General features: G+C 32.8%; 1 protein-coding gene across 3 annotated transcripts in view; it reads left to right on the top strand.

The window, feature by feature from the left end:
- The window catches only part of LOC118192021 (uncharacterized), a 111,102-nt gene extending 86,104 nt beyond the window's left edge, over nt 1-24,998 (top strand). For all 3 annotated transcript variants that reach the window (XM_085819319.1, XM_085819322.1, XM_085819324.1), the window contains 2 exons: nt 9,145-9,281; nt 19,732-24,998. In XM_085819319.1, coding sequence (XP_085675445.1) covers nt 9,145-9,281; nt 19,732-22,942 — 3,348 coding nt within the window. In that variant the 3' untranslated portion in view covers nt 22,943-24,998. The remainder of the gene's footprint in view (nt 1-9,144; nt 9,282-19,731) is intronic.
- Nucleotides 24,999-26,173: the final 1,175 nt, after the last annotated feature.

The raw sequence follows: 26,173 nt of genomic DNA, 5'->3' as shown, positions 1-26,173 counted from the left end.
ATTGTACCAAACTCAGTAAGTACACAAATTTAATATACAGCTTATTCCAGTTAAATGGGTAATAGGATTTTCATAAAAGAAATTAAATTGTGTAAATTAATGTAAGTGTTGATATGAATAAAAATAACAAATTTGATATAAGAAAATAAATAAGTTATTTTGAAGATGTTGGAATTAAGAAAATATAATTTTTTGTAAAAATGCACGTAAAGATTTAGCTCACATGTTAAAATTTATAGAAAAATTTTAGCCTCATATATGAATGCTGCTTTTTTCATGTTCGTGGACAAGGAAAACAAAGTGAAATGCCAGAAATACACTAAATATTTTGAATTAATAAACTTCATTTTCAATCTTTTTAGACTTTGTATAATATCCGTAAAAGTGGCGAATGAAATATACCATAAAGGCAGTAGTTTCTTTCAGAACATTCGGATTCGTATAATATGCGTAAAAGTGACGAATAAAATATGCCATCATGGCGGTAGTTTTATCAGTACATTCGGATTCGTATAATTTTCGTAAAAATAACGTGTGGAAAATAACGATCAAGAGTCAAGAGTAACTTCTGCCTTTTTCATTCGTACATATTTCGTAAAAGTAACGTGCAAAAAATACCATACCCTTATTTCACCAAAATTATATGTATATTTTTGGAGACGTGCTGCCTGGGTATTGCCAGCAATAGAAAATATTTTTAACCACTTGGATGACATCAAAAATATATTTCATCACCAAAAAGTACCAATAGCTTATTGGTAGGAATATTTTGAAATATTGAAATACTTTCAAATTTGAAATTGTTCTTAAGAAATTTTGTAGCAAATAAAAAAATGCCTTGTTTCTTTTCCTGATTAACCATGATTAAATCAATTATGATTGACATATTAGAAGAATTCTTATAATTTTTTCATCTTTGAAAATTTTGTGTGGATTGTTAAAGTTTAGATTTTATGATTCCTTATGTACCACGTATGTCACATAACTTGCATTTTACAGTGATTGAGGGTTTTGTTCCCCCCTTTATATATATATATATATATAGAAACTGCATTTATAATAAATTACTGTCAAAATCACTTATCTACAGTATTTAACTTTAATAAAGTTCGTTCCATGACTTTTGAAAGTTTTATTTAATCTTTTTAGCAAATAAGACTATTACTAATATTTTGGCAATGATCTGAAATTTCAAGAAAATGTATAAGGCCTTAAATGCATGAGTATAGTTTTTTTTAATGCCTGTTAGATTGTATTCAGAAAGTTAGAATTGCAATATCTGCATAGTACATTGCTATTGTAGTTGGAGATATCTGTTAGAATATCATTCACAAAATAATAATAATACTAAAAATCTGAAAGGTTTCAGATTTTAAGGTTTCAGATTTTAAATTATGTCCAAAGGGGTGTTTTTTAATGTCTTGTGTGTTACCTTTATTTATTAAATATCATGTTCTTTGCACTTAAACCATAAAATTCAGTTCGACAGCAATGTCACAAAATAATTTTAAAATGAGCATATCTTTAGAATTTCCAATGCAGAGTTCCGCACGCTGGAGATAAAAAGGCCCCACAGTAGAGTGTTGTCATTGCTCGCTTTTAAATCATTGAGTTTGTTAATCAAAAATTCGTTAAAGTTTTACAAAATATGAAATCAATAATAAAACAAATTCCAAATTTTAAATTTGGGCTTTCAGATGCCCATATTCGCAGTAGGATTTTAAATTTGGGCTTTCAGATGCCCATATTCGCAGTAGGATTACGTCATTCAAAATTGGATGGCCCTAGGTAACGTTTTATCACAATGCGAGAAACATACATACATTTATGCAGATTCATCATTATTTAATTTCTTCAGATATGATACAGGGCTATAGTATTTGGTGGCAATAATATGAAAAGTAATACACTGTTTATAGTGATTCAACGCAAAACAAAAACAAAGTCCTTTAGGGACAAAGCCTCTTTGGACTAAAAATGGAATGATGTAAGTAAAATACAAAATAACAAAATAAAAAAATACAAAATAAAAAAAAAAGCAATACATATAGGGTAGACATAGTTGCCTTGGAGGTTGAAATAGGTGTCCCAGCGATCCGCGGCATGATGGATACCCTGGGTGAGAAAACTCTTTGGTTGTACCACTGTTTTTTAATGGAAGCTTGGAACTCATTATTATCTGCAAATTGCTGTCTCTAAGTAATCTAAGTAACAGACATATAGGTACAATTTCTTCCACAGAATCTGACATCTTTTTCCTGAAACCAGTTTTCGGGAGTTCATCTGTGTGTGTTGCTCTTGCACAGATGATTTTCATATGAAGGTCAGACTAAAGTCTGTTAACCAGAATCTTGCTGAGGATTTGTTCCTTTGTCTGGCATTATACATTAAGAACATGGTGAGAAAACTCTTTGGTTGTAGCACTGTTTTTTAATGGAAGCTTGGAACTCATTATTATCTGCAAATTGCTGTCTCTTCAAAGCATACTTGAGCAGACCAAAGACATAGTAGTCACAAAGTGAGAGATTAGGACTGTAGGGATGTTCCAGAGTCTCCTACAAAATTCTGTGTTCTTTTGCATGCAACAGCCACATGAGGACAAGCATTATCATGCAACAGAATAACCCTGCATTATAACATACCGTGTCGCTGGTTTTCGACTCCCCCCCTCAGTTTATGTAATGTGGAACAGTATCTGGCAGCATTAACAATCATGCCCAGAGCCAACTATTCTAACAGCAATGGGCCATCGATGAAAAAGAATGTAAGCATGACTTTTCCAGCTATGGATGCATGAGCCTTCTTTGGCCGCGGGGATGAAGGGTGTCGTCATATATAAATATATATGATGTTACCATAATTAATTGATGGTACCTGGATCATGTTTCATCAGTGTTAATAATCCGCGAAAGGAAATGGTTCCCCATTTCGTGGTAATGCATAAGGTTTTCCATGGTAATATCCATGCTGTAGCTCTTCTGCTCCTCAGTCAGATGTTTCGGAACCTGTTGGCGAACAGACCCTTCGGCATTGCAACTTTTCATGTAGAATTGTGTAAACATATCCTCTGCTCATAGACATTCCATCTGCTATCTCTTTTGAGTAGTGATTTGTCTATTATTTCTTAGATTGTCTACAGCTGCAATTGCTGGATACAAAAACAAAAATAAATAAATAAATAAATAAATAAATAAAATAAATTTCAATGCTTGTAACTTTCGGTTAACACTGTTCTTATTATTACAATTGCACAACCTTGGATTATATATGGCAGAATCAGTGCAGGAATTAAATTTAAGGAAAATCTCAGTGCAGAAGATGTTGTAAGCAGTGTATTTATTTCTTCTTAAGAGTATAAAAATTGCTTTGATAATAATTTTACTGGTGTATATACTAATTGTTTTATACCAGGTGTCTCAGTACCACATTTCAGAACTTCTAAAAGGGATAGGGTGCACCCAATGACTCGGTATCATACAACAATACAGGGTTGAAAATCCTTTCCTGACGTTGTGGCATATACAAAAACATAAGAGATAAAAAGACACTGCATAAGTTAATATTGGTTTTACTAATAAATCAGTGTTTGAAGTTTCATCCACCGACTTCAATTCAGGCTTCACGTCTACAGTGAACGGAATTCCAAATATTCTGAAATATTCCAGCCATATCTCAAATTTCCCTGACAGCTACTATGATTCATGCAGACAGCTCCTCGATGTTGTCAACAGGGGTGTCATAAACATGTCTTCATATGTTCCTGTAAAAAGATATCAAGATATGAAAAGTGCAGTGATCAAGCAGGCCAAAGCATCAGACCACCACATCCAATCCATTATTGCCCAAATCCGACATGTAGTTGGGTACAAACATTACAACTGAAATTGGCAACAGCCCCACTCTGTTGTAACCACACTGTCTGTTGCATCGATGCAGAAATCTGTGACACAAAAGTTATAGGAAGACTTGCTGCAGAAGGACCCAAGAGCTTCAACAAGTTACATGAAAAGGCAATACTAGCTGTGGTGATTCCTCCCACAATGCTGTCCCAAACATTAAGCAAAAACTGACTCTGAGCTACATCATGTTGCATGAGGGTCTTCCTCTACCAAGAAGTATGTGTTATGTGTGTTGAATATTCCTTCTCCTCTTCTCCTGTAAAAGATACCTCATCAATAAAGAACACATTAGCAGAGAAGTGGGGATCTGTAGCATGCTTTTCAAGACAGCGTTATGCAAAGCAATACGAGAAGTGTAATTGCCTAATTGAAGTGTCTGGATATGCATGCCTTTCGTTTTCTAGGAAACTCCATTGTGTGCACTAAACTTAAAGATATTCAAATTGTTACCTGATGCAACACATTCTCTTTGAGTCCTTGGAGATTGTGCCCGATTCATGGCAGCTGTTTAATAGGAGCCTGAACTCCTGTGCAGACTTGCAAAAAAGTTGTGGCTAGGAGTTAGCCTTGTAAGTTATCGTTCCGCTTACAAGCTCTGGGCAGCTGGTCCATTATATATTTGGCAGGTCTGTATGCCAAATGCATATCAGATAACTTAGTGTTTGTATAATAAACCATTCTACTAACTCTGGGTCCTTGTGTTAAATGATGATTCTTTGCAAGAACGCTTGGAACTACTCCAACATTTTCTGTGTTGGAAGAGCATTTCAGGAATGCGTTATGATTCTGAGTCGTTAGATTTCACCCTACCCATCCTAGATGACATAAAACATGGTACTGAAATGCTTTGTATAAAATATAAGCTATTATATATATAAATATAATGCATTATTTATATAAGGGTTGCCCAAATAAAAGTGACACTACACTCGGTGAGACGAATGCTTTAATTGCATTGCTGTAAGTAAATATACAAAATAAAAAAAAGCAATACATATAGGGTAGTAGACATAGTTGCCTTGGAGGTTGAAATAGGTGTCCCAGCGATCCACAACATGATGGATACCCTGGGTGAGAAAACTCTTTGGTTGTAGCACTGTTTTTTAATGGAAGCTTGGAACTCATTATTATCTGCAAATTGCTGTCTCTTCAAAGCTTACTTGAGCAGACCAAAGACATAGTAGTCACAAAGTGAGAGATCAGGACTGTAGGGGATGTTCCAGAGTCTCCTACAAAATTCTGTGTTCTTTTGCATGCAACAGCCACATGAGGACAAGCATTATCATGCAACAGAATAACCCTGCATTATAACATACCGTGTCGCTGGTTCTTGACTCTCCCCCCTCAGTTTATGTAATGTGGAACAGTATCTGGCAGCATTAACAATCATGCCCAGAGTCAACTATTCTAACAGCAATGGGCCATCGATGAAAAAGAATGTAAGCATGACTTTTCCAGCTATGGATGCATGAGTCTTCTTTGGCCGCGGGCATGAAGGGTGTCGTCGTATATATATATATAAATATATATGATGGTACCATAATTAATTTATGGTACCATCATGAATAGTCATGCATTTAGTGCCCGGATCATGTTTCATCAGTGTTAATAATCCACGAAAGGAAATAGTTCCTCATTTCATGGTAATGCATAAGGTTTTCCATGGTAATATCCATGCTGTAGCTCTTCTGCTCCTCAGTCAAATGTTTCGGAACCTGTTGGCGAACAGACCCTTCGGCATTGCAAATTTTCATGCAGAATTGTGTGAACATTTCCTTTGCTCATAGACATTCCATCTGCTATCTCTTTTGAGTAGTGATTTGTCTATTATTTCTTAGATTGTCTACAGCTGCAATTGCTTCATGGGTGATAACCACATGTGCTTAACCTGGTCGTGCCCTGTGGTTGCTACTTCTTCATCCTTTATGAAAATTGCTACACCATCTGACTATTGATCTGTGTAACAAATACTCTGTGCCATACACATTTTGCACACAACGATAACGTTAAATTTTAAGGTGTTAAAAATTGCATGACTGCATTTTGGCATCATTTGGAGACACCCTTGATACAAATGATACTGCTGACCTTTGTTCCTATGTTATTACACAAACTTCTGTGGTACTCTGACAATATGGCATGTGTTCCCAGCATTCAGCATCCTTTATAGGGGCATGCATTGTCTTCTGTATCTTAAAATGATGGTGCAATCACCACAGTGCTACTTTCAATCTGAGCAACCGTATTTTTATGAATGAATTTTTTTTTTCCTTCTTCAAAATAATTTGCTCCCATTTATAATTTTTCTGTCCATTGCATTTTTATATGGGCATTATTTTCCTTGTATATAATTTTATTTAAAAAGTATTTTTTTGTAGTCTGTAAATCTTGATTAAGCTGTTCTGAAGATTTGAGTATGTTTTGTTTGGTTAGTTATGTGCAAACAGTCCAAATTTCATGTAAAAATTAGAATAGGAGAAATGTAAGCAAAATTCAGATACGATTCTAATCTGCACAAACATTTTGTGGGAATTTTTAAAATTCTATTGTATTTACTGTCTGATATGTGTTTATTATGTATGTAATGTTCACTGATAAGATTCAAGATGATGAGACAGATATGATGAAATGTTTTGGTTGTATCTGTGACTTGAGAAAAAAGGTCCTAGAAGATGATGAAAGTTTTCTTTCTTCAGTATGTAGATGAAGCTCACAAAATATTGGTATTTACCGGTTAGATTCTAGAGATCATAAACTACCACTAATATTTATAATGAAGGATTTGTATTTATGTTTCGTAGATTGTGGGAAAATGATGGCAAATAGTCACCAGATTTTGAGCACGCATACTCTTCTATCCAAACATATGCAGCTTGAAGCCTGAATCTCAAATTTGCTTTATATTTATTTCATACTTTGTGGGAGTTTAAGGAACTATTTATTTCATACTTTGTGGGAGTTTATAAAAAACTCAGTGATTTATAAAAAGCTTTCTGTTGCAACTGTGCAATGCGTAAAATATTTATATTTCAGAACTCGTCAGAAACCTCAGCAGTATCAAAGAAAAGTATTGCCACTTGGCAGATTGCAACATATTTGTCTTTCGAGTTCAGCCAGCAAACTCAGTGATTTAAAGAACATACATTTTACGTTGTATTAAATTATTTTTTATCTTCCACAAGACAGTGTGTTGTTATACTGCAAAGTGTAATATAATATTTAATTTTGCTGTCAAATTTATTCTGTTATTCATTAACAAACTAAGCAGTTTAAAAGCAATAAATACTGATTCATTTCAGTGATTATTAATTACTATCTTTACCTGTGAAACTGCATAAGCTAGATTCATTGAAAATCATTACATATTTTTTCTTTTGTATGATAACTGTATGTCTTGCAAGTGGTCACTGATGCAAAATGATTAGATGAAGTGTATGTGTATATAAATATATGTAATAAATTCAGGAGCAGAAAATTGGATGGCGTAGTAATGCTAATCCATAATGAACAGGAAATTGGAGGCGAAAGCAGATTTAAATCTTCATTTTTTATTTTGCAAACATGTTGCGGCGACAATCAAGTTGTCACATCAATTGTGCCTATTCCAAGAGATTTTACATTTTAGATAAATTTGCAATAAGAAAGAAAGGACAGACTGCAGTGCGGCCTGGGCAAAGCATAGAAAAAAAGCAAGTGCGTAATGTTCAGGATGAAATCCTAAGTCAAACTGAGTTAGTTTTGGTTCTCAAAGCATTTTGATTGGATAGTTAATATTGCTGTGAAATTATTATTGGCTGCTTGAGTTTTAGTTCAATTTACATCACCAGAACTATGTAAGAGTCATATGACATAGATTTTTCTTGAAATGATGCGGTGCAAATAGATGTTGCTATTATTAGAATACAGAAGGGAAATTCACTTTTAAGCTGCTAATTTAATCTTTTACATATTATGTGTAAGGAAAAAAATATAAAAGCAAACTTCTAAATTTAATTCATTACAACCTCTTTTATTTTCTATTTCATTTGTGAACTTTATCTATCTGTTAAAAAAAAATAGCGCTTAAGTCCAAGCTGCGTCATTCAAACTCTAATCATGATATCTTACGTAACCATTAAATGCAGACGCCTCTTGACCAATCACCAAATTGCAAACCAAAATTTTTCTCTTCGCGTACTTCCATCTTGCATAACTATGCATTTTCTGCTTTGCTCTCTACTGTGCTAAGATGTAATTTCGCTGGCTAGCTTTCTATCTCAACAGTATCAAAAATGTAAGTCTTCTGTGGAAAGGCACGACGAGAGTGCTAAGGGATTGTAGCCACAAAAGTCAATTGCAAATAAAAATGGAATTAAAACTGCTTTGACTGTCAAGTTCTTTAGATATTACCAAGTTAACATTATTAGCATACTACACAATCAAAATTCTTCTTCAATATTGATCTAAGCATGCATTGACTCTGCTCCGGCTTTTCCTTGTGCTTCTTTATTACATATACATATATATATATATATTGTTTCATAAGAAACTAATTAGTAATGTTAAGTAAAATGAAATAAATGAATTTTAAATACAATTTATTAGAGTAATAAAATAAAGGAATTTTCATAATTTAAAATTTTAATTAGCTTAATATGAATGAGATATTGCATTTGTTAAATTCAAATTTATACATATATATATATATTCCCTTTTTTTTTTCTTTCTTCTTGTCTCTCCCGCCCCCCTTTTCCCCACAGTAACAGAAAGTTGCTTAGCTAAGATGTGATTTTCTTCTGGCAAATTAATTCGTAAAAAGTATAATATTTTTTCAGTTTTATCTCTAAGAAGTTATGAAAATGAATTTTAAACTTTAAAATGAATAAAATGTATGTTTAAAAACTTAAATTATTTAATCTTTTCTCGTAATAATGTAATTTAAAAATGTGGTTGTATATTTATATTATTATTTATATTAGTCAATCAAAAATAATATGCATCTGGAATAGAATTCTATGTAAAATTCTCCTGAAGGACTGAAAGACTTCTCTGAAATAAATATCAAATAAGTTGAATTTTTCTAACTTTAATGTTCAAACAGGCATATTTCTCTTACAACTGCACTTATAATAATTCATGATTATTATTTTTTATCATGTAGCTGTGCGTAGAAATATATTCTGTATAATTTCATAGATGTTTATATAAGTAGCAATGCAAAACTTTTTTTTTTTTCCTTTAAATAAATACATTTTGTCTTCTATAGCATTTAAAGGAAAATAAGCACAAAACATACATGAAAGATAGTTCCCGGTTCCATGAAGTTCATGAAGTCATTTCAAGCCTTCCAACATTAAATGATTTCCTGAAAGTATCAGAATTTCATTTATTTCCTGAATATAGGTATGCATTTATATTTATAGCTATTGCTTTTCTTTATAGTTGTATAGTTCTCTAATTTTAAAATAATTGAATACATTTTAAAATTTTGATGGTGTTTGTAGTATTAAAATTTCTGAGCATTACATATAGCTGATTCTTAGTTTGAAAATTATGCAAAACTATTTTCACATAGAACTGTAATAAATGTTTAGCCATCAGTAAGAAAAGTAAAGTAATACAATTTTTATGCACAATTCTTTCAATTTTTGAACTTCTTAAACAGTCGCTTTTACTTTCACTTAGCACTCTTTGCCTACTAAATTAATGCCAATTGTTGCCAGTTTATGAGTTATTTATCTTCTGAATTGTGTAAGTGCATTGCTCATCAAAGTAAAAAAATTAATTATTTAAAAATAATTTTATATGTCTATTTAATGACATTAATATTTTGCAGCGAGTACAGTCAAAAGTCGTTAATTCGGACACCCATAATCCGGACCTCAAAGCTACAAACTTTCTGTGCATGCGTCGCGTTAACGCATGCGCATAAGACCTTTACCGCTGCAAATTTGCGTGTGCGCGTGCTCAAAATATGTTTACGAATGCGCGTTTAAAATTATCTAATTATCTATTTCAGTTAATGTTGCAGATTGCGTTGTTCCTTAATCTTCGAATTTGATCCGGATTATTATTTTTTGCAGACTGTTAGAGCAATTTTATAAAAGTAAGCTTGAACTTTCGATTATGTCAAATAGAATTTCCGATATATATTTACTAATATGTAAAGGATATACAAAGCGAAAGTATCTTTCGGAGTCCATTAAACAAAAAGTGGAATTGCTGCAAAAAATGGATAAAGGCATATCCTTGATTTATCTAAACTTTAACGTTTGTTTATCTTTAACGCCGCGGCGGCGTGCAATGAATTGGAAGTTGATCTGTCAGCACTATCCTTATTTTAAGGGCAGATGTTTTATTTTATTTGGCTTATAATTCCTTACTCAATGTAGTATTTCATCTCGATATACTCCGTCTTTGATATGATTTAAATCAAATGCCTCGTCATTATAATTCGCTTCCAATAGCGAAGAAAGTGACATTATTGAAAAGGTTATTGAAAACGAAAAAATTTCGATTGACAAATTAGTCGGTATTCTCGATGCAGCAATTATGGGACTTGAACAACGGAACTTTGTAACTGAACAGGAAATTATGTCTGTTTATAGAATTAAAGAGAATGTATTATCACATAAAAAATGAAGCAACTTAAACAACTTACATTGAAAGAAATGTTTAATAAAGTAAACAAATAAATATTAAGCTTTTTTTTTTGTAAATTTTGATACCCTTTAGATCATAATTGTTCTTTATTTCGTAAATTACGGTTTCATATTTTTAATTTTATAATTTCTGCATGCCATTTTACCAGATTTAAACTGATGACCTATAATCCGGAATCGCCGAAGTCCCAACGAGTCCGGATTAACGACTTTTGACTGTATTAGTTTATGCCATCAGTGTAATAAATAAAATATGTTTTTAACTCTTATGCATTGTTTGCATTAAAAATAACTAATGGCAGTAATGAATTTGGTGTCTTTAGACTGCTATCCTCTATGTATATTTCAAGGCAAAATTTCTTCTGTAATCGATTATTTTTTTAATTCAAAATTTTTCCTCACTCTTAAAAAATAAAAAGACCACCAGTTTATAGTTTTAGTAAAAACATGAGTATTGATAATTCTGTCTGAAGTTTCTTCCCCCTGGCAGAATAAATTTTGGCCATCAACGGCCTTAGAATATTGCTTGTAATATTCTGGATCTCATTTTCATCCCGTAAGCTGTGTGGTATTTTCCTACCTTATGTGTAAGCAAAAACAATTTAGTATTCTTGAGATATGTAGATATCAGAGATGCAGATTCTTGAGATATGTAGACACTTATTCTAAATCTGTGTGCTATTTTAGAATTCTTGAAAACACAATAGCTTGCTGTTAACTGGATGCTTTATTGATAGCATAAATGGTAGATAAATACCTGTCATATTTGTTTATATGTATTACTTTCTCTTTTCTTACAATAAGGTAAGCTGGGAACAGAAATTTTTTCTGAGAAAGTACTTCAATGTCTCCAACCATATCATATGTTTAGATAATCTGCATGAAACAGATTGTTTGCTTCCCAGCAACTACAATAATGCTGTCTAATAGCTCACAAAATGAAAAGTTTTATAGCAGTTGAAATGCTTTAAAAAATCTACAACACATAATTTTTCTTTAAATGGTGTAATTTTTCTGTGCTTTCAGGGAGCACAGAAAACACAATAATAAATAGCTTGCTGTTAACTGGAAGCTTTATTTGATAATATAAATGGTAGATAATGCTTGTGCTTAAAAAACACCAGAAAATTGCACAAATTCAGCATCATGCACAGCCTTGGCATTGCACTTCTTAAATTTCTTTTTTAATTTTGCGCTATCTGTTTTTATTTTGCTGAATTTGTTCTGGATTTAAAAAATATTGGGTTTTAACGAAAGCTTCCCGCCACCACAAATATTGGCTGTGCAAACAGTTTGTGTTGGCAAATTTAGTCATATTTTGGCATTTAAAAGAATGAGATTTGCTTTGGAACACTGTATTGTATAATTTGTAAAAAAATATCATCATTAAGTACGAGGTGTCTGAAATGGAACTATCATGCTACCAGATTAGAACCATCATTTATTTCCAGTTCTGTTGCTAAAAGGTCAGCTACAGAATGACACCAAATCATGCGTACAGCTTTAGGTACTAATGTTGTATCATATGACACTGTGAAGGTTTGGTACTGAAAGTTTATAAACAAGGACTATGATATTCAAGAAGCAGATCGCTCTGGCCGGCCTACTGATTGTGATGAGGCCCGCCTGTGAGAACTTGTGGAGGAAGATCAGTATGCAACCACTTAAGAGCTTGCTAAAGAGTTAGACATTGCATAGCTGCAACATTCCTCCTTTGGACTTCTACCCTTTTTCACAGGTGCAGCTACATCTTGCTGGTGCAATCTTTCATTCTTCGCTGAGTGTCCGAAATGAGGTTGATCTGCTTTTGAGCTCGTGGCCCCTAGTTTCTGGGCTGAAGGCCTGTGCCGACAATAGGTGCAAGGTCATGCAGTGCACGACGGCACTGAGTCAAAAAGGTGCTGGGGAATCATTACAACAAGCAGTTCGTCTCACTGCCTGCCTGAACAGGAAAATTCTTTTCTTATTTGAACACCCCTCCAAGGTCGACTTGGGTAAAACCTGGGAAGCTACTGATTAGGATCTGTACCTAGGCCGTCTCGGCCACTAGTATTTAAAACCAGTCTTCGCAGGACTGGAGTCATCGCTAGCGATGGCTGTTTCAGGCTCGGCAGGGACCATATGGAGTTCTCGTCCATTCAACTGCTTGTGGTTGAGCTGTATAATCAGATATTCATAGATGTCTGGGACCCTGTCGGTGGAATTGGTGAATTCAGTGAGCCTTAAACTGCTTGAGGTTTCCAGTGGGCAGCTGGAGCCTCAAAATTACATATTCATATCCTTCTTTGGTTTCCCCTTGGAGTCGCCTAAAGCCGACATCTGTATACCATGACATAGTGTTAGCAGGCTGGATTGGTGACCCGGTCTGTCTGACAATGTTTAAGTGACTTCGTTCTGCTGTCCGGGGTTGGGGCACCTGTTGATGGCAGATGCTTTTACCATCCCTTCAGAACGGGGACGGGGTTTGTGAGGTGCTGAGTACTCCTGTCGGCTCAGCTTAGTTTTACCTCGTTGGCTCGACTGATAGGTTAGTGGCTTGGATCGCCTCTAGACGTTCGGGCATTTAACTCTTTTAAGGCAGCCTCGAGATTGAGAGATCTAAGTGCCCCTTCCTCCTAGCACACTTTCTTATTTGACCGAAAGTTATAACCAGGGCAGGAGTTCGTCTCTGGTGGTCTCTTCTGTCTTAATACGTGAAAATATGTGATGCCGATGTGTATATAAGGGTAGATGCATTCGACAAATTGCTTAATCCTTATTTTGTGTCTACTGTTGCAATAGTAGTAATTTGTTGCAGCATTTATCTTTTTTGTAATTGCTTGTTGTTATTGCTTTTTTTATGTAAAAAAAGGTAAGTGCAGTTACATATTATTTTAAACTTGGGTTAACGTTTTAATTCGGAAAAGCAATGATTTGAGCATAATTACTCGTAAACTATTTACCTCTTATGTTTGAACCATTATCGTATTTTTGGCCGCATAAATTACTAATATCTAAACCATTTTCCTCTAAATTCTTTAATAAGAATGTTGTTCATCCTTCACTGGTCGTATCTTTTGTAACACCAAAATACTAAAACCTTTCTTCAATACTCATGTCTGTATTTTCTAAATTAAGATACCTCATACGAATTAATATCTGCTCTTGATGGCTGGCACCAGGGGTACAATCAAGTAAAATAGAAAAATACTTTGCCTGTTTGACCTTTCTTAAAATAATTTGCTTTATATTATATTATCCCCTAATAAGCTAATTGTTTCATTTTGAATTTTATCTTTAAGGTAAAGAAGCATATTTTTTTTTAGTTTGAGTTTTATTAATGTATACAGACAGGATAGCGTCAAATTTTGTGATCATTTCTATACCCTTTAAAAATTTATTATTTCTTTCGAATAACTTGTTACTGGAACTACTGAATGCTAAGTTTTGTTTCGCTAAAAACTAAATGGCATAGATAATTCTTTCAATAACATCGCGACAATGCTTAGTCTCTTTTTTTAATCAATTTTGAAATTTCGAATCAACAGGTTTATTCTTTCGTAATCGTTTTAAGAAATCAAACCAAAGATGTAGATTCTGGAAATGCATTTTATTTTTTTCATGAAGTTTTAAGTGGTTCCATTCATTAAATTCAGAACTACTCAGTTTTACGTTTCTGAAACTGTTAAAAATTTTGCAGCAAAAGCAATAAACATAATTTTTTTTCAACAGAATTTAGCAACCTTTTAACTTTCATTGTTTGACAAGATTCAACAAAGTACATCTAAAAAAAATCACGTCCATTTTTGTCCTTTGGGGAAACCGAAAATCGAAACCAGGATATCCAGGACCCTTTTCTATTAAGGCTTGAACTTGGGATGGCAATAATGGACATAATCCGGAATCATCAGGCACAGAAAAATGCATATCTGCTTCAGAAAGTGTAGATTTCACTAGTATATCTTCTTTTTTTTCGACCGGCTGAATTGAAGTTAAAGGTAATTTCCGGATGAAAACACTTTCTCTTTCTGATCATCACTTTCTAACTCTTTCAGATCATCAGATTTTGGCAATTTCAATGGCAGCTGAGACGTTGATGGACAACTAGTGCTAGTAGTGTCAGCTTGGTTATTCTTTGAGTTTGGGGAAAAAACTAAGTAATTTTAAAGTTATGGTTTATTAAGTCTTCCCTTCCCTTTCTTTTTCTTCATTGCATTCTGAGCCTCAGACTGTTTTTTCTGATTTTCTTGAGACATTTGGGGAACAGTGAAAACAGGAAAAGTGGATGTAAGAATAAAAGTAGAAAATAACTAATATAAGAACTATTGCATAAAACACTTCTTCTTAAGAACACTCGAAAAGTCACTGTTTGAAATATTTTACCTTACTTCTGAAAAACTGAGTATATTTTAAGCCATTGCTTGGGAAATATATGAACTATTAGATCAATACCAAATAATTCGAGAAGGTGGTAGTACTCTTTTGTTTATTAAAGTAAATAAATTAAATTTAAAGTATATATTTAAGATGTAATGAAATAACGGAACATTTTCCTTCGGTTTTCCATATAGCTAAAAATCGCAAAATGGCTAGTTTTTTATTAATATTTGTACTTCTTTGAATCTCAGATAGGTATATTTTAAATTCAATTGTTCTCCGTAAATATATCTATTCTTTCTTCTCGAAAGATAATAATTTTTAGTTTAATGAAAAATTGGTTCACGTAAAAACAAACATTTTTTGAGTAATTATGCTCAAATCATCGCTTTTCTGAATTAAAAAGCTAACCTAAGTTTACCATAATATGTAACTGCACTTACCTTTTTTATGTACAATAACAATAAGAACAATCAATCACAAAAACAAAACAAAACAAAAAAAAAGATATATGTTGCACAGATTACTACGATTGCAACATTAGACACAAAATAAAGACTAAGCGATTTGTCCATCATGTCTACGGTGCCGCGTCTACCCTTACATACGCATCGGCATCACTTATTTCCATCCACATATATTTACAAGATTGGTTCAACTTATCCGAAAAACTTTTAAAAATGAAAGCGATATAAATACTATAGATCTTGTTCATGAACTGCAAACTTTTGGAGGAAATGTAGGCCGATTGAAACTCTGAGCTACATTGTTGTCAACAACATAGCGGTGTGCAAAAAAGATTTTTTGGATATATCCCTATATATCAGCAAAAAGATTTTTGGATATATCCCTATATATCAGCCCTAGAGCATTTTTTATGGCCTGTTGTAATCACAGTTTGAACCTTGTTGTAAACTACGCTGCGAACAACAATTTATTCAGTGCAAACTTATTAGATATCTAAATTAATTTGTTTTTAATTTTAAGAAAATAAATAGTGTTTAGCAATATACAGTCAAAAGTCTTTAATCCAGACTCGTCGGGACTTCGGTGATTCCGGATTATCGGTTTTTCCGGATTATAGATCATCAGTTTAAATCTGGTTAGATGGCATGCAGAAATTATAAAATTAAAAATATGAAACCGTAATTTATGAAATAAAGAGCAATTATGATCTAAAGGGTATCAAAATTTACACACACACACACACAAAACAAAAAAAAAAAAAAAAAAAAAGCTTAATATTTATTTGTTTACTTTATTAAACTTTTCTTTCAACACGCTCCGGTGTAAAGCATACATTACGCATAGTCTACATTAGAAAATTGCAACCAGAAAACTATTTTGTGTATTCGTGATATTTACAATGACGAGGAATTTGATTGAAATCATATCAAAGACGGAGTATATCGAAATGAAATACTACATTTAGTAAGGAATTTTTAGCCGAATAAAATAAAAAATCTGCCCTGAAGTTAAGGATAGTGCTGACAGATCAACTTTCAGTTCATTGCGAGCCGCGTCTCTCCCCCCCCTGCAGGGCAGCGTTAAATTGATAAACATATTTCGGAATGGTTAGAGAATCAAAGATATGCCTTTATCCATTTTTTGCAGCAATTCCACTTTTTGTTTGAAGGACATCGGAACATGCTTTCGCATTGTAGATCCTTTGGTAGCTCCAGAATCGAAAATTCTTTTTGACATAATCGAAAGTTCAAGCTTACTTTTATAAAATTGCTCTAACAGTCTGCAAAAAATAATAAGCTGGATTCATTTAGAAGTTTAAGGAACAATACAATCTGCAACATTAACTGAAATAGATAATTAGATAATTTTAGCTTAGCTTATACATTAAACGCGCATGCGTAATCGTATTATGCGCATGCGTAGACGCATATGCCCATGCGTAAAGGTTCAGGTCCGCATTATAGATCATTCCGGATTAAAGATTTTTGGCTGTATTTGGTATCCAATGCGTTTAGCGTATTTCCCTTCGCTTGCAGTGTTACGTTTCCATAACATGTTGCTGTTGTGGTTGCTGACTATTGCTCACTTGTCTAACCTATAGTCAGCCCAAGCCCATGAAATTCCTTGTGCCGAGGTTCACAAGATACGCCTGTCGTTGGCAACAATCTTGAGCACCTTACAGGTGACAGTGTGACTTTGCCGTCAATTTTGATGGAGAGCATCCTGGGGGACAGATCCTAGCGTCTCCCACCCCTCTTCCCCTACCACCGACCTTTCGAGAGGACTTTTGCATCGCAAATTTAGAGTGCTTCCATGCCACACAGATACAATACATTTACAAGATCATCATCATCATCTTTTTTTTTTTTTTTTTTTTTTTTTAAATGCTGTAAGAAGCAATGCCATTCCCCTCTTTTTTTAAACCTGATCATGAAGAACTGCACTTACACAGCATTTATTTGCAGAGTTGCCAACTCTCCCGATTTTCGACCGCTCTCCCGCCAACCTGATTTACAATATATTTCTCTCGACTTTTTCTTATTCTTAAAATTTCTCATGGTTTTTATGGAAATTGACTTAATACTTCGTTATATGGAGGGGGGGGAAGTGATTTTGGACGTCTGAAAGCAATTGAATTTTCTCTAGATTATATCTAAAACAAAACCTTGCGAATCAGATGAGAATTTCTGCTTTGTGAGTGAGAGCATATGTATCCAGAAACATCGTTCTCCAGTTCTCCAATGAGCATTGAGCTCCACTGCGTGTCATCTGGAATATATTAGCCAATGAGCAGAAAGCAAGCTCAAGGCTGTTATTTGGATGCTCTTTAGTTATTTCGTTCATCGTGTCCTTAGTTGTGTGAGTTCATGTGCCTTCGGGAAATAGTTTTAGAAATTATCATCTTTTTTTATGTTTGCGAGAAAGGTGAACTACTCGTGTATGTTTCAAAAATCGTACACAGTTCCTTCCATAATTTCCTCAAGGTAATGTAATAAATTTGCAATGTGTACCGTCTATCGTTGCGATTTTTCAATTTCGCAAGGGCGGATGTTCTCAAACATGTGCATACACAAAAACACAAGGACAACATGAGTTGTTTTGAAAAAAAAACAAATTAATTTTTTTTTTGGAAACAAAGGATCAAAAAGTTATTAATGCAGAATGTCTGTTCTCTGCCTTTTTACTGGAGCACAACTTGCCACTGAATGTGAAAAATTTTGAAACGTGTGTACACGCTGGCTGTCTTTAAAGAGATGCTTATTTAGAATCCTCGATTAATGGAACCCACTTCTTGCATTTTTAAAGAAGAAATAAATGCTTCGGGAGTTAAGATAAAAGGCTGTATATAAAGTTATAAAATCCCTAAAGTAAATGGAGACTACTTCCATTGTAGTTACTACTTCCATTGTAGTTACTACTTCCATTGTTAAAAATAGGTTTGAGAAAAATAAAGTAATTTCTGCACCATTCAGCAATTCAACTGGCAGTTCTCAAAATAATGCTGCAAAATATAAGTGTAAAGCTAATACAGATTTCTCTCAAAATAAAAAAAAATTGCTCAACACACGAAACATTTTCCAATTACTGCAAGCTCAATCTTGTAAAGAACGAATATTTATGTTTTTTTCTTCGGACTTTAACAAGGTTTTTTGATTTTTTTTTACAATTCATTTTGCCATCATTTGATGTTCTTAACACAGTTCTACAAAGCAGAATTCCATTAATTCATGTTTTGCAATCACTGGTTTATAATCTGTTTAAAGACATTTTATCAAAGTTTGTAAAACCAGTCTGTGTTTGTATATGTATTTCTTGTAATTCCATGCAACCAGCTCATGTTTGCTTATGTATTTCTTGCAATTCTATATATGATGTGATTTATGTGAAATAGAAAATGAGAAGAAACATGAAGATTTGGTAATAGGAGCTGTAACTACAAAAGTAGTGGAAGAACTTTCAGAAGAAGACAAAAATAAGTTTTATCTTCATGTTAGAAGTTACTTCTGTCGAGTATGGAATTACATACTACAAAAATTTCCACTCAATGATGAAGTGATTTTGCATGCTAAAGTTGCTGATGTTTCTGCTCTAGCAAATGCATCGTTTTCTGATATACGGTACTTTTTGAACATATTTCCTGTGTTACTTCATTTAGTCATGAAAGATGATGATATTGATGTTGCCACTGATAAAATATTGCAGTCGTAATTTTGCAGTTTACAATTAGAAAACTTTGATGAAGTTTCAGCGAGGATTGACACATAGTGGAGTTTAATTGGAAAAACTGAAAGGTGCTGATGGAATTTTAAAATACAGCAGTGAACTGTCTAGAATTATGTTGGCCGTCTTGACAGTTCCTCGTAGTAGTGCAGAGTGTGAGAGGATTTTCGGTGTTGTTGCGAAAACGAGGAGTAAATTTAGATCTAATATTAGTGATGACACATTAGAAAAACTTTTATTAGCGAAAGCAGGCCTACCTGGTAATTGCTATGAACAAAATTATAAAGTTTCTTTCTTAACGAAAGCAAAACATGCCACTGTTCATAACATTTGTATGAAAGCTAATTAAGGTGTCTTTTCCCCCCCTTTCTTAAACGATGCAAGTAATAAAAATGTTTTTTATGTGTAAGGTATTTTTGTGTTGCTTGCATTTAAGAATTAGTAACTATTTAAAGTTAATTCATTATTAAAAACTATATTTTTATCATTTAAAAAGTCTTTTTAACATTGTGAAAAATCTCCTGATTTTTGAGTGTCGTAGGTTGGCAAGTATGTATTTGCTAAATTTTTGTAATTATTATTATTTTACCTTTTTGTGTTATGCATTATGAACTAATTTCATGTTTGCTTATATATTTATTTTACAGTGATGTACCGCCAGAACTTCCTATTCTTCACTCAAATGATGCAGAAATTTTCCAGCCAGATGTTTCCTTTGATATGCCAGTATTAGAAAAAATCTCCAATGACAGTGACACTGATCTGTATTCTTTAAAAGAAGAGGCTTACGTAAGTGCATCTTGTAGCTCAACTGATTGTACTATACTTCCATATTTAGAAGATACCATTGAAAAGGCTACTGCAATTTCTATAGAAGCTGCTAGTCCGTTAGCATTGAATACCATAACTCAGAATATATCTAAGGACATTCCATTTCCTGGTATTTGTTATGAAACAAATACAGCATTGTCAGTTACAAATTTTGCTGCTCCTTTACCTCTTAAAAATGATACTGCATCTACAACTTGTATAAGTTATAATTCTTTTGCTGATCTAAATGTGGATGAAACCCTAAAAATATCTGTTTTCCAAGAAACCAATATTGAAGATACTGTAGGTTCATTTGGAAAACGAGCTATGATTACAAGCTCATGCAGCATACTTGATTCTCTAAAAGTGCTGAATTATAATAATTCTTTTAGTGCTGTAAATGTAAATGAAGTCTTAAATAAAGCTGATTCCCAAGAAACTGAAATTGAGGAAAATGTATCCTTGCTTGTTCATGAAATCCTCAATAGACTTGATTCCCAAGGAATTTGGAAAGAAAACATTGATCTGTATAGTAAAGTAGGGCAGAATGAAGAACCAGTTTGTGCCACTAGGGAATTAAGTTGTACTGAATGTATGTTCTCTATTGCAAATGAGAATAACGTTCAATTGTCTAATTCAAATATATTAATACATGAACATAATGGCAAACATATTCATATGCAGAGTGAAGCACAAGTAGAATGTGATATCAAGGTAATAGAAACTGAAGCATGTAGAAAACAGGAGAGTAAATTTGAAACTCTTTTGAATGAAACAAATGATGAAAGGATCGAACTTTATTCTGAAAGCCCATCAGTTGATGTTAGTACATGCAGTGATCAAAAGAAACACAACGAGCAAAACATTTTTGTTGAAATCAACAGCCAGCTCATTAACGCTAATGTAGACCATAAAGAACAACATTCTGATATTCCAGAGAAATCCATTAAAAGATACCAGATTGATGCAGATAAGTGTGTTCAAATCGAAAGTTTGGGTATTATAACTAATGTAGAAAATGCCAGATGTAAAGAGAATGAAGGTGCTTCTTTACCTGACGAAGGTGAACAAACTCAGCTGTCAATTGAAAAGGAAAGATTATTAATTCCTGTAAGACTTGAAGAAGAATCATTTTCTAAGACTTGTGAGAATAACATAAACTTTAAATTAATTGACACTGAAGCTGAAAATCTATTAAATAGCAATAATTTAGACCAGAAGGAATTCAAACCACATGCTTTTAGAAATTCCTTTAATGATCAAGATAAGAGTATTGAATTAAATACTTCTACAGAACATCCATTCTGTAATGATGTTTATGAACAAATCAAGCAGTCCAATGAACTGGATTCTAGTGCAGAAAATAGCCAGCGTAAAAAAAAATCAAATGTTATATTTGATAGTGAAGTAAATAATAGCGTTTGGGCCAAAATCCCAAAACTTGATGTTAGTGGACCAAAGAGATGGTATGCTGATGAAGATATGGATATTTTAAGTGAAACATCATTTGCTGAGGTGTCTAAAAGAAATAATGAAAATGTAATCAACGAGTTAAACAAAAGTCCAGCACATATTTTAGGCAATGTAGAGTGTGGAAATGATTTTGCTTTTACAGCGGATCTTAGGAATGTGGAATCATTTTTAGAAAATGTTTTCACGTCATACGAGCATGAAGAAAGTAGAAAAAGCATTGAACTGGACTTACTTGATGATCATGAACCTATGCAAGTCTGCATTGATTCAGAAGCATGTATAGCAAATTCAATTACTGAGTCACCATTAATGAAAGTGCCAAATGGGAAAAGTATTATTCAGGCTGTTGCTGATAAACCTTTAAGTACCACATTGGATCCAAACAATACTATGTTCAAAGGCTTTTCAGCATTGAATCCAGGTATGGAATCTCTTAATGGTGTAACTGAACCAACATTGCCTGAAAAAACTGACCAAGAAACATTAACTACAACCTCTAGGCTAATAATGCCTGAGGCTTCTACCTCTCATTTGAATAATCAAAATTTTGATCCTAGTGTATGTGATGTGGTTTGTTCTCATAAGGGTAATTTCTATATACTAGAAACAGAGGTTTCTGAAGTAGAAAACAATGAAGTTGAGAATGAAAGTCTAATAGATGTGAAAAGAATTCTAGAAATAGGGAAAGGCAAAACTCCTGTAGATGTAGGTGATAAGCATATTTTGAATATTGAAAATGAGCATAAAGATAATTCTATCTCAAGCATTCATGAAACACACAATATTGATAATTTAAAAAATGCAGCCGGAGTAGAAGCTGCCAATAAGGAAACGAAAACATTGCCTAACATAACTGTTAAATGTGCTGCTGATAGTACATGTGACTCTACTAAACATTCATTTGATCAGAACAGTCCATCTCACTTCTCACCTGCTTCTGGTTTAGACTGTATTTATCACCAAAGGAAACTGAAGTTACCAGCTGCATGCAAATGGAAAAATTCTGACCAAAACATCTCTCTCAAAAATTGTGCAAATAATGTTCTGCATATATCGTGTAATCCGAACAGTGGAAGCACTGCACTTGATTTAACATCTCATTCTCCAACAAGACGACAGTCTTTGTGTAACAAATCTGACAGCTGTGCAAATAGTATTAACTATGATTCAACTTCTAGAAAGAATTTGTGCAGTATTCAGGTAAAAGAAACCTTTAGTCCAGAGAATTGTATTGAGTGCCAAAAATTATGTAATACCTCCTCATATGTGCAGATTAATAATCCAGTTTTAGATAATTCATCATGTATTTGCATTGAACAAACTCTTCCAATGACAGAAAACTGTGAACATTATGTTTTTGATTGTAGCAAAAAAAAATTCAGTTCATCGAGTTCAACTCAGACAATCATTGTCAATACTAATTCATATGAGGATGCTGATTTCAGCAGCAGTTCTGAGGATGACTGTATGTGGCAAAGCCTTCATAGTGAAGTAAATAACTTGTGTAAAAGTATAAACTGCGATGATAATGAAATTGCTCTAGATCTTAGTCTGCATAGTCAGCTGAAAGCATAAATATCACAGCAGACACTAAGAATAATTTTCTCTTAAAGACCTATAATAATAATAATAATAAAAAGTATGCTGTGCCAGATTGCTGCAAAAGGACAAAATACTCCTTAAACAGAGGAGGATGCCTTCATAATGTGGTGCTGCTGCTCATAACGATGGAAATTTTTTTAAGAGTGCTGTAATGTAAATGTGCCTCCAACTATTTTGATGATCAATACCTAGCTTTCAAAAAGCAACCTTCATAAAGGTGCCATCACCTTTTTCCCAAAGGCACTGATATAGAAGTAAAATTTTATTTGTTTTGCTAGTCAGAGTAGTAACTAAACCCCTTCTTGGAAAGCAATGCTCTTTAGCAGTGCTCCTGCAGTTTTATGAAGGCTGCTTTTTATAAGTCATATGCTAGATCTTTTGTCAGTATAACCATGTGACGGTTTCTGTCTTTTCAAACATTGGTTAACTTGCATAAAGGTGTTAATACCTTTATGATGGGGCATTATCACGAAGTGATCTAAATGTCAAGCCCCCCTGCCCCCCGAAATATTCCCCCCAAATCAGACATATCCTGTGCCTTTTTCCTTCTTTGCATGAAGCATAGAAATTATTGTAATCAAGAAAATTTTCAGTTATCAGATTTAAATGGAAATATCCATTTTGACTGTTTCTGAATCTATTTGAAAGATTTTTTTTTGCTTGACATGTATACCTATGCACAGAATAAAGGACGTTTTTCTCAAAAACATATTGTAAAATATATTCAAAAGGGATTTTCTTTTGTGATGTTTGTATGTATTTTCCTTTTTTTATTGCAAACGACAGTGCCAAGAGTGTATATATGTATATAATATATCACTCTCTTTACCCTGCTTTAAAGGTCCTCACCCAGCCCTTATTTTTGCAATCATTGGCCATAATCATATACTTACAAAAGTGTTTTAAATAACAAAAATTTTCATATTTTGGCAATGTGTTTGATTTAAATAAAATTTTTGGTAAATAATGAAATCTAACTTTTAATGCAGTCTCCTGGTTTCTATATTTATATTTGGAAAAGTTTTATACTCGTTATGAAAAAATAAAATTATGCTAAGTTTGTCTTTTGTACAACAAAATGGGGTGTCATTACAAATCCATGTCAAGAATCAGAACACAGAATCAGATTTTGCATTTCTAAATAATGTTTCATTTCTTCAATGAATGAATGAATTTTCAATTTTGTCAGTAACGAAGATTATCACATTATGGCTGACACTGTGCAGCAATTTGCATATAATTGAAGTTCTTGAGTTCAACAAGCAAAACCAAATTCCGCAAGGCTGTGTTAAGTATGGGTTTACTGTATATGTTATCCAAATTTGGTGTTTGAATGCTTTTATTGAACATGCATTTTGTGATATTTGGCCAGTCAGCAGTTTTATCCTTTTTTAAATGTGTTACTCCAAGTTGGTATAACTTTGACATGCCATTCCAGATATTTTTCAAAATAAGCTTTAACAATCTGCTATATTTTTGAAAATGTGCTGCTCTAGTGTGAATCAAATGTAGATTTTCCAATCTGATCTGGGTACTATATTCATTTGTATTTTTTTAATATATATTCTTACATGAATGGTTAAGCTTTTTTAATATTAATTGTTACTGCATTTGTTTTTTTTAACATACATTTCTTTTAAAATATTTTGAGCATTATTACAAAATATAATTTTAATTTCTTAGTGATTATTAAATAAGGAAATTAATTAGTATTTGTGTGACTGAAAATTTCTTTGGTTTATTTTAATAACAGTAAATCTGTTTTTATTTCTGTTCTTGACAGATTTGTAAAATGAATTCTAGAAGCGTATGTAGACCTTATACATTAAAAGGGATGGAGGCAGGAATGTTTTGTCTCAGCACATCATTGTAAAGCTCACAGACTTACTTATTGTATATATTATTTGTATTTTTGAGAATATGATTTTATGTTACAATTCTGAAGGTAATTTTGATTGACTATTCAGATTATTCTAATCCATAGTTGTCAAATAAGAGTTATTCATCATAAATAAAAATGTTACGAATATGACCCGAGCCATCAGACCAATTTTTAGAAGCATTATTTTGCATTTAGCCCTTTTCACATTATGTCCCCTTCTCCCGTTGTCATAAATCAAAATATTTTTTTTTATTTATTGTAATTTAATGCATCTGCTCTGTATATATATGTATATATATATATATATGTGTGTGTGTGTGTGTCTGTGTTATTGATAAATTTGTATTTGCGTATTGTCTTTCTATATTATGTACAAGTAACGTACTTTTAATAATTGGCAAAGTTTTATATCCCTTGAGTATTGATTTTAATTGAAAATACTAGAAGAATTTTGAGAAGAAAATATGCTAGAATGGCATATTCTTGAAAGGGAGAGACTAATTATTTTGGCCTTTGAAAAGAGCTAAAACGTTTTAAAATTAACATCAAGGATTAAATTTTGCCAATCATTAATATTCAAACTGATGTGTTACTTTTGCATTTGCATTGATAGTTTTGATTGTACAAATTTCACACTTATTTCAAAATTGTTTTTATTTAGTTATTGTTTCTTATTTAGTCATTTTCAAAAAGCTCTTTTCATTGCTTGTTTATGTATATAATATTTTATTTCATGTGTATATTTACATTACATTATGTGCATATTTTATTTATGTATTCTACATACAAACTTTTCTGATATTATGTTATTGTTTAATAACATATCTGCTGCCCAATTTTTGTTAAAAATTATACCAATGAATAAAATGTTAAATATTCATGAATTTTTTTTAATATTTTTTCCTGTTAAATATTTTGGAAAAAAAATGTTGTTTTAGCTTGAATATAAGACATTTTTTTCCCTTTAGGAATCCTTTTCTGGAAACCATATATTCATAGATTAACTTTCTACTAATGTACCATTAATGTATTAACATTCTTGTTGCAGGTAATTATATTTTTCTATGCAAATTCAAGAACAAAATTTCTACTATTTCACATAAATTTGTCAAAAGGTTACTTTTAATGGAATAAGGTGGACACAGAATTTCAATGCTTAAAATAGCCTAGTGTTCTTATTCTTTATAGCGCGTTTTGGTAGTGTTACTAGCTCATACTCTAAACAATTGCATGCCCTATTGACATTTACACATGGTGCAAATTTCAAGCCTATTGAAGGCTTTCATCATAATATTAAACCTTGAATGGTCACAGGGTCTATT

This window comes from Stegodyphus dumicola, chromosome 1 (genome assembly GCF_044657685.1).
Source record: "Stegodyphus dumicola isolate Sdum_Otavi_A_Nest chromosome 1, ASM4465768v1".
NCBI classification, from domain to species: domain Eukaryota; kingdom Metazoa; phylum Arthropoda; class Arachnida; order Araneae; family Eresidae; genus Stegodyphus; species Stegodyphus dumicola.
The sequence above is the reverse complement of the archived record's forward strand: the minus strand, read 5'-3'. Positions and strand labels throughout refer to the sequence as shown.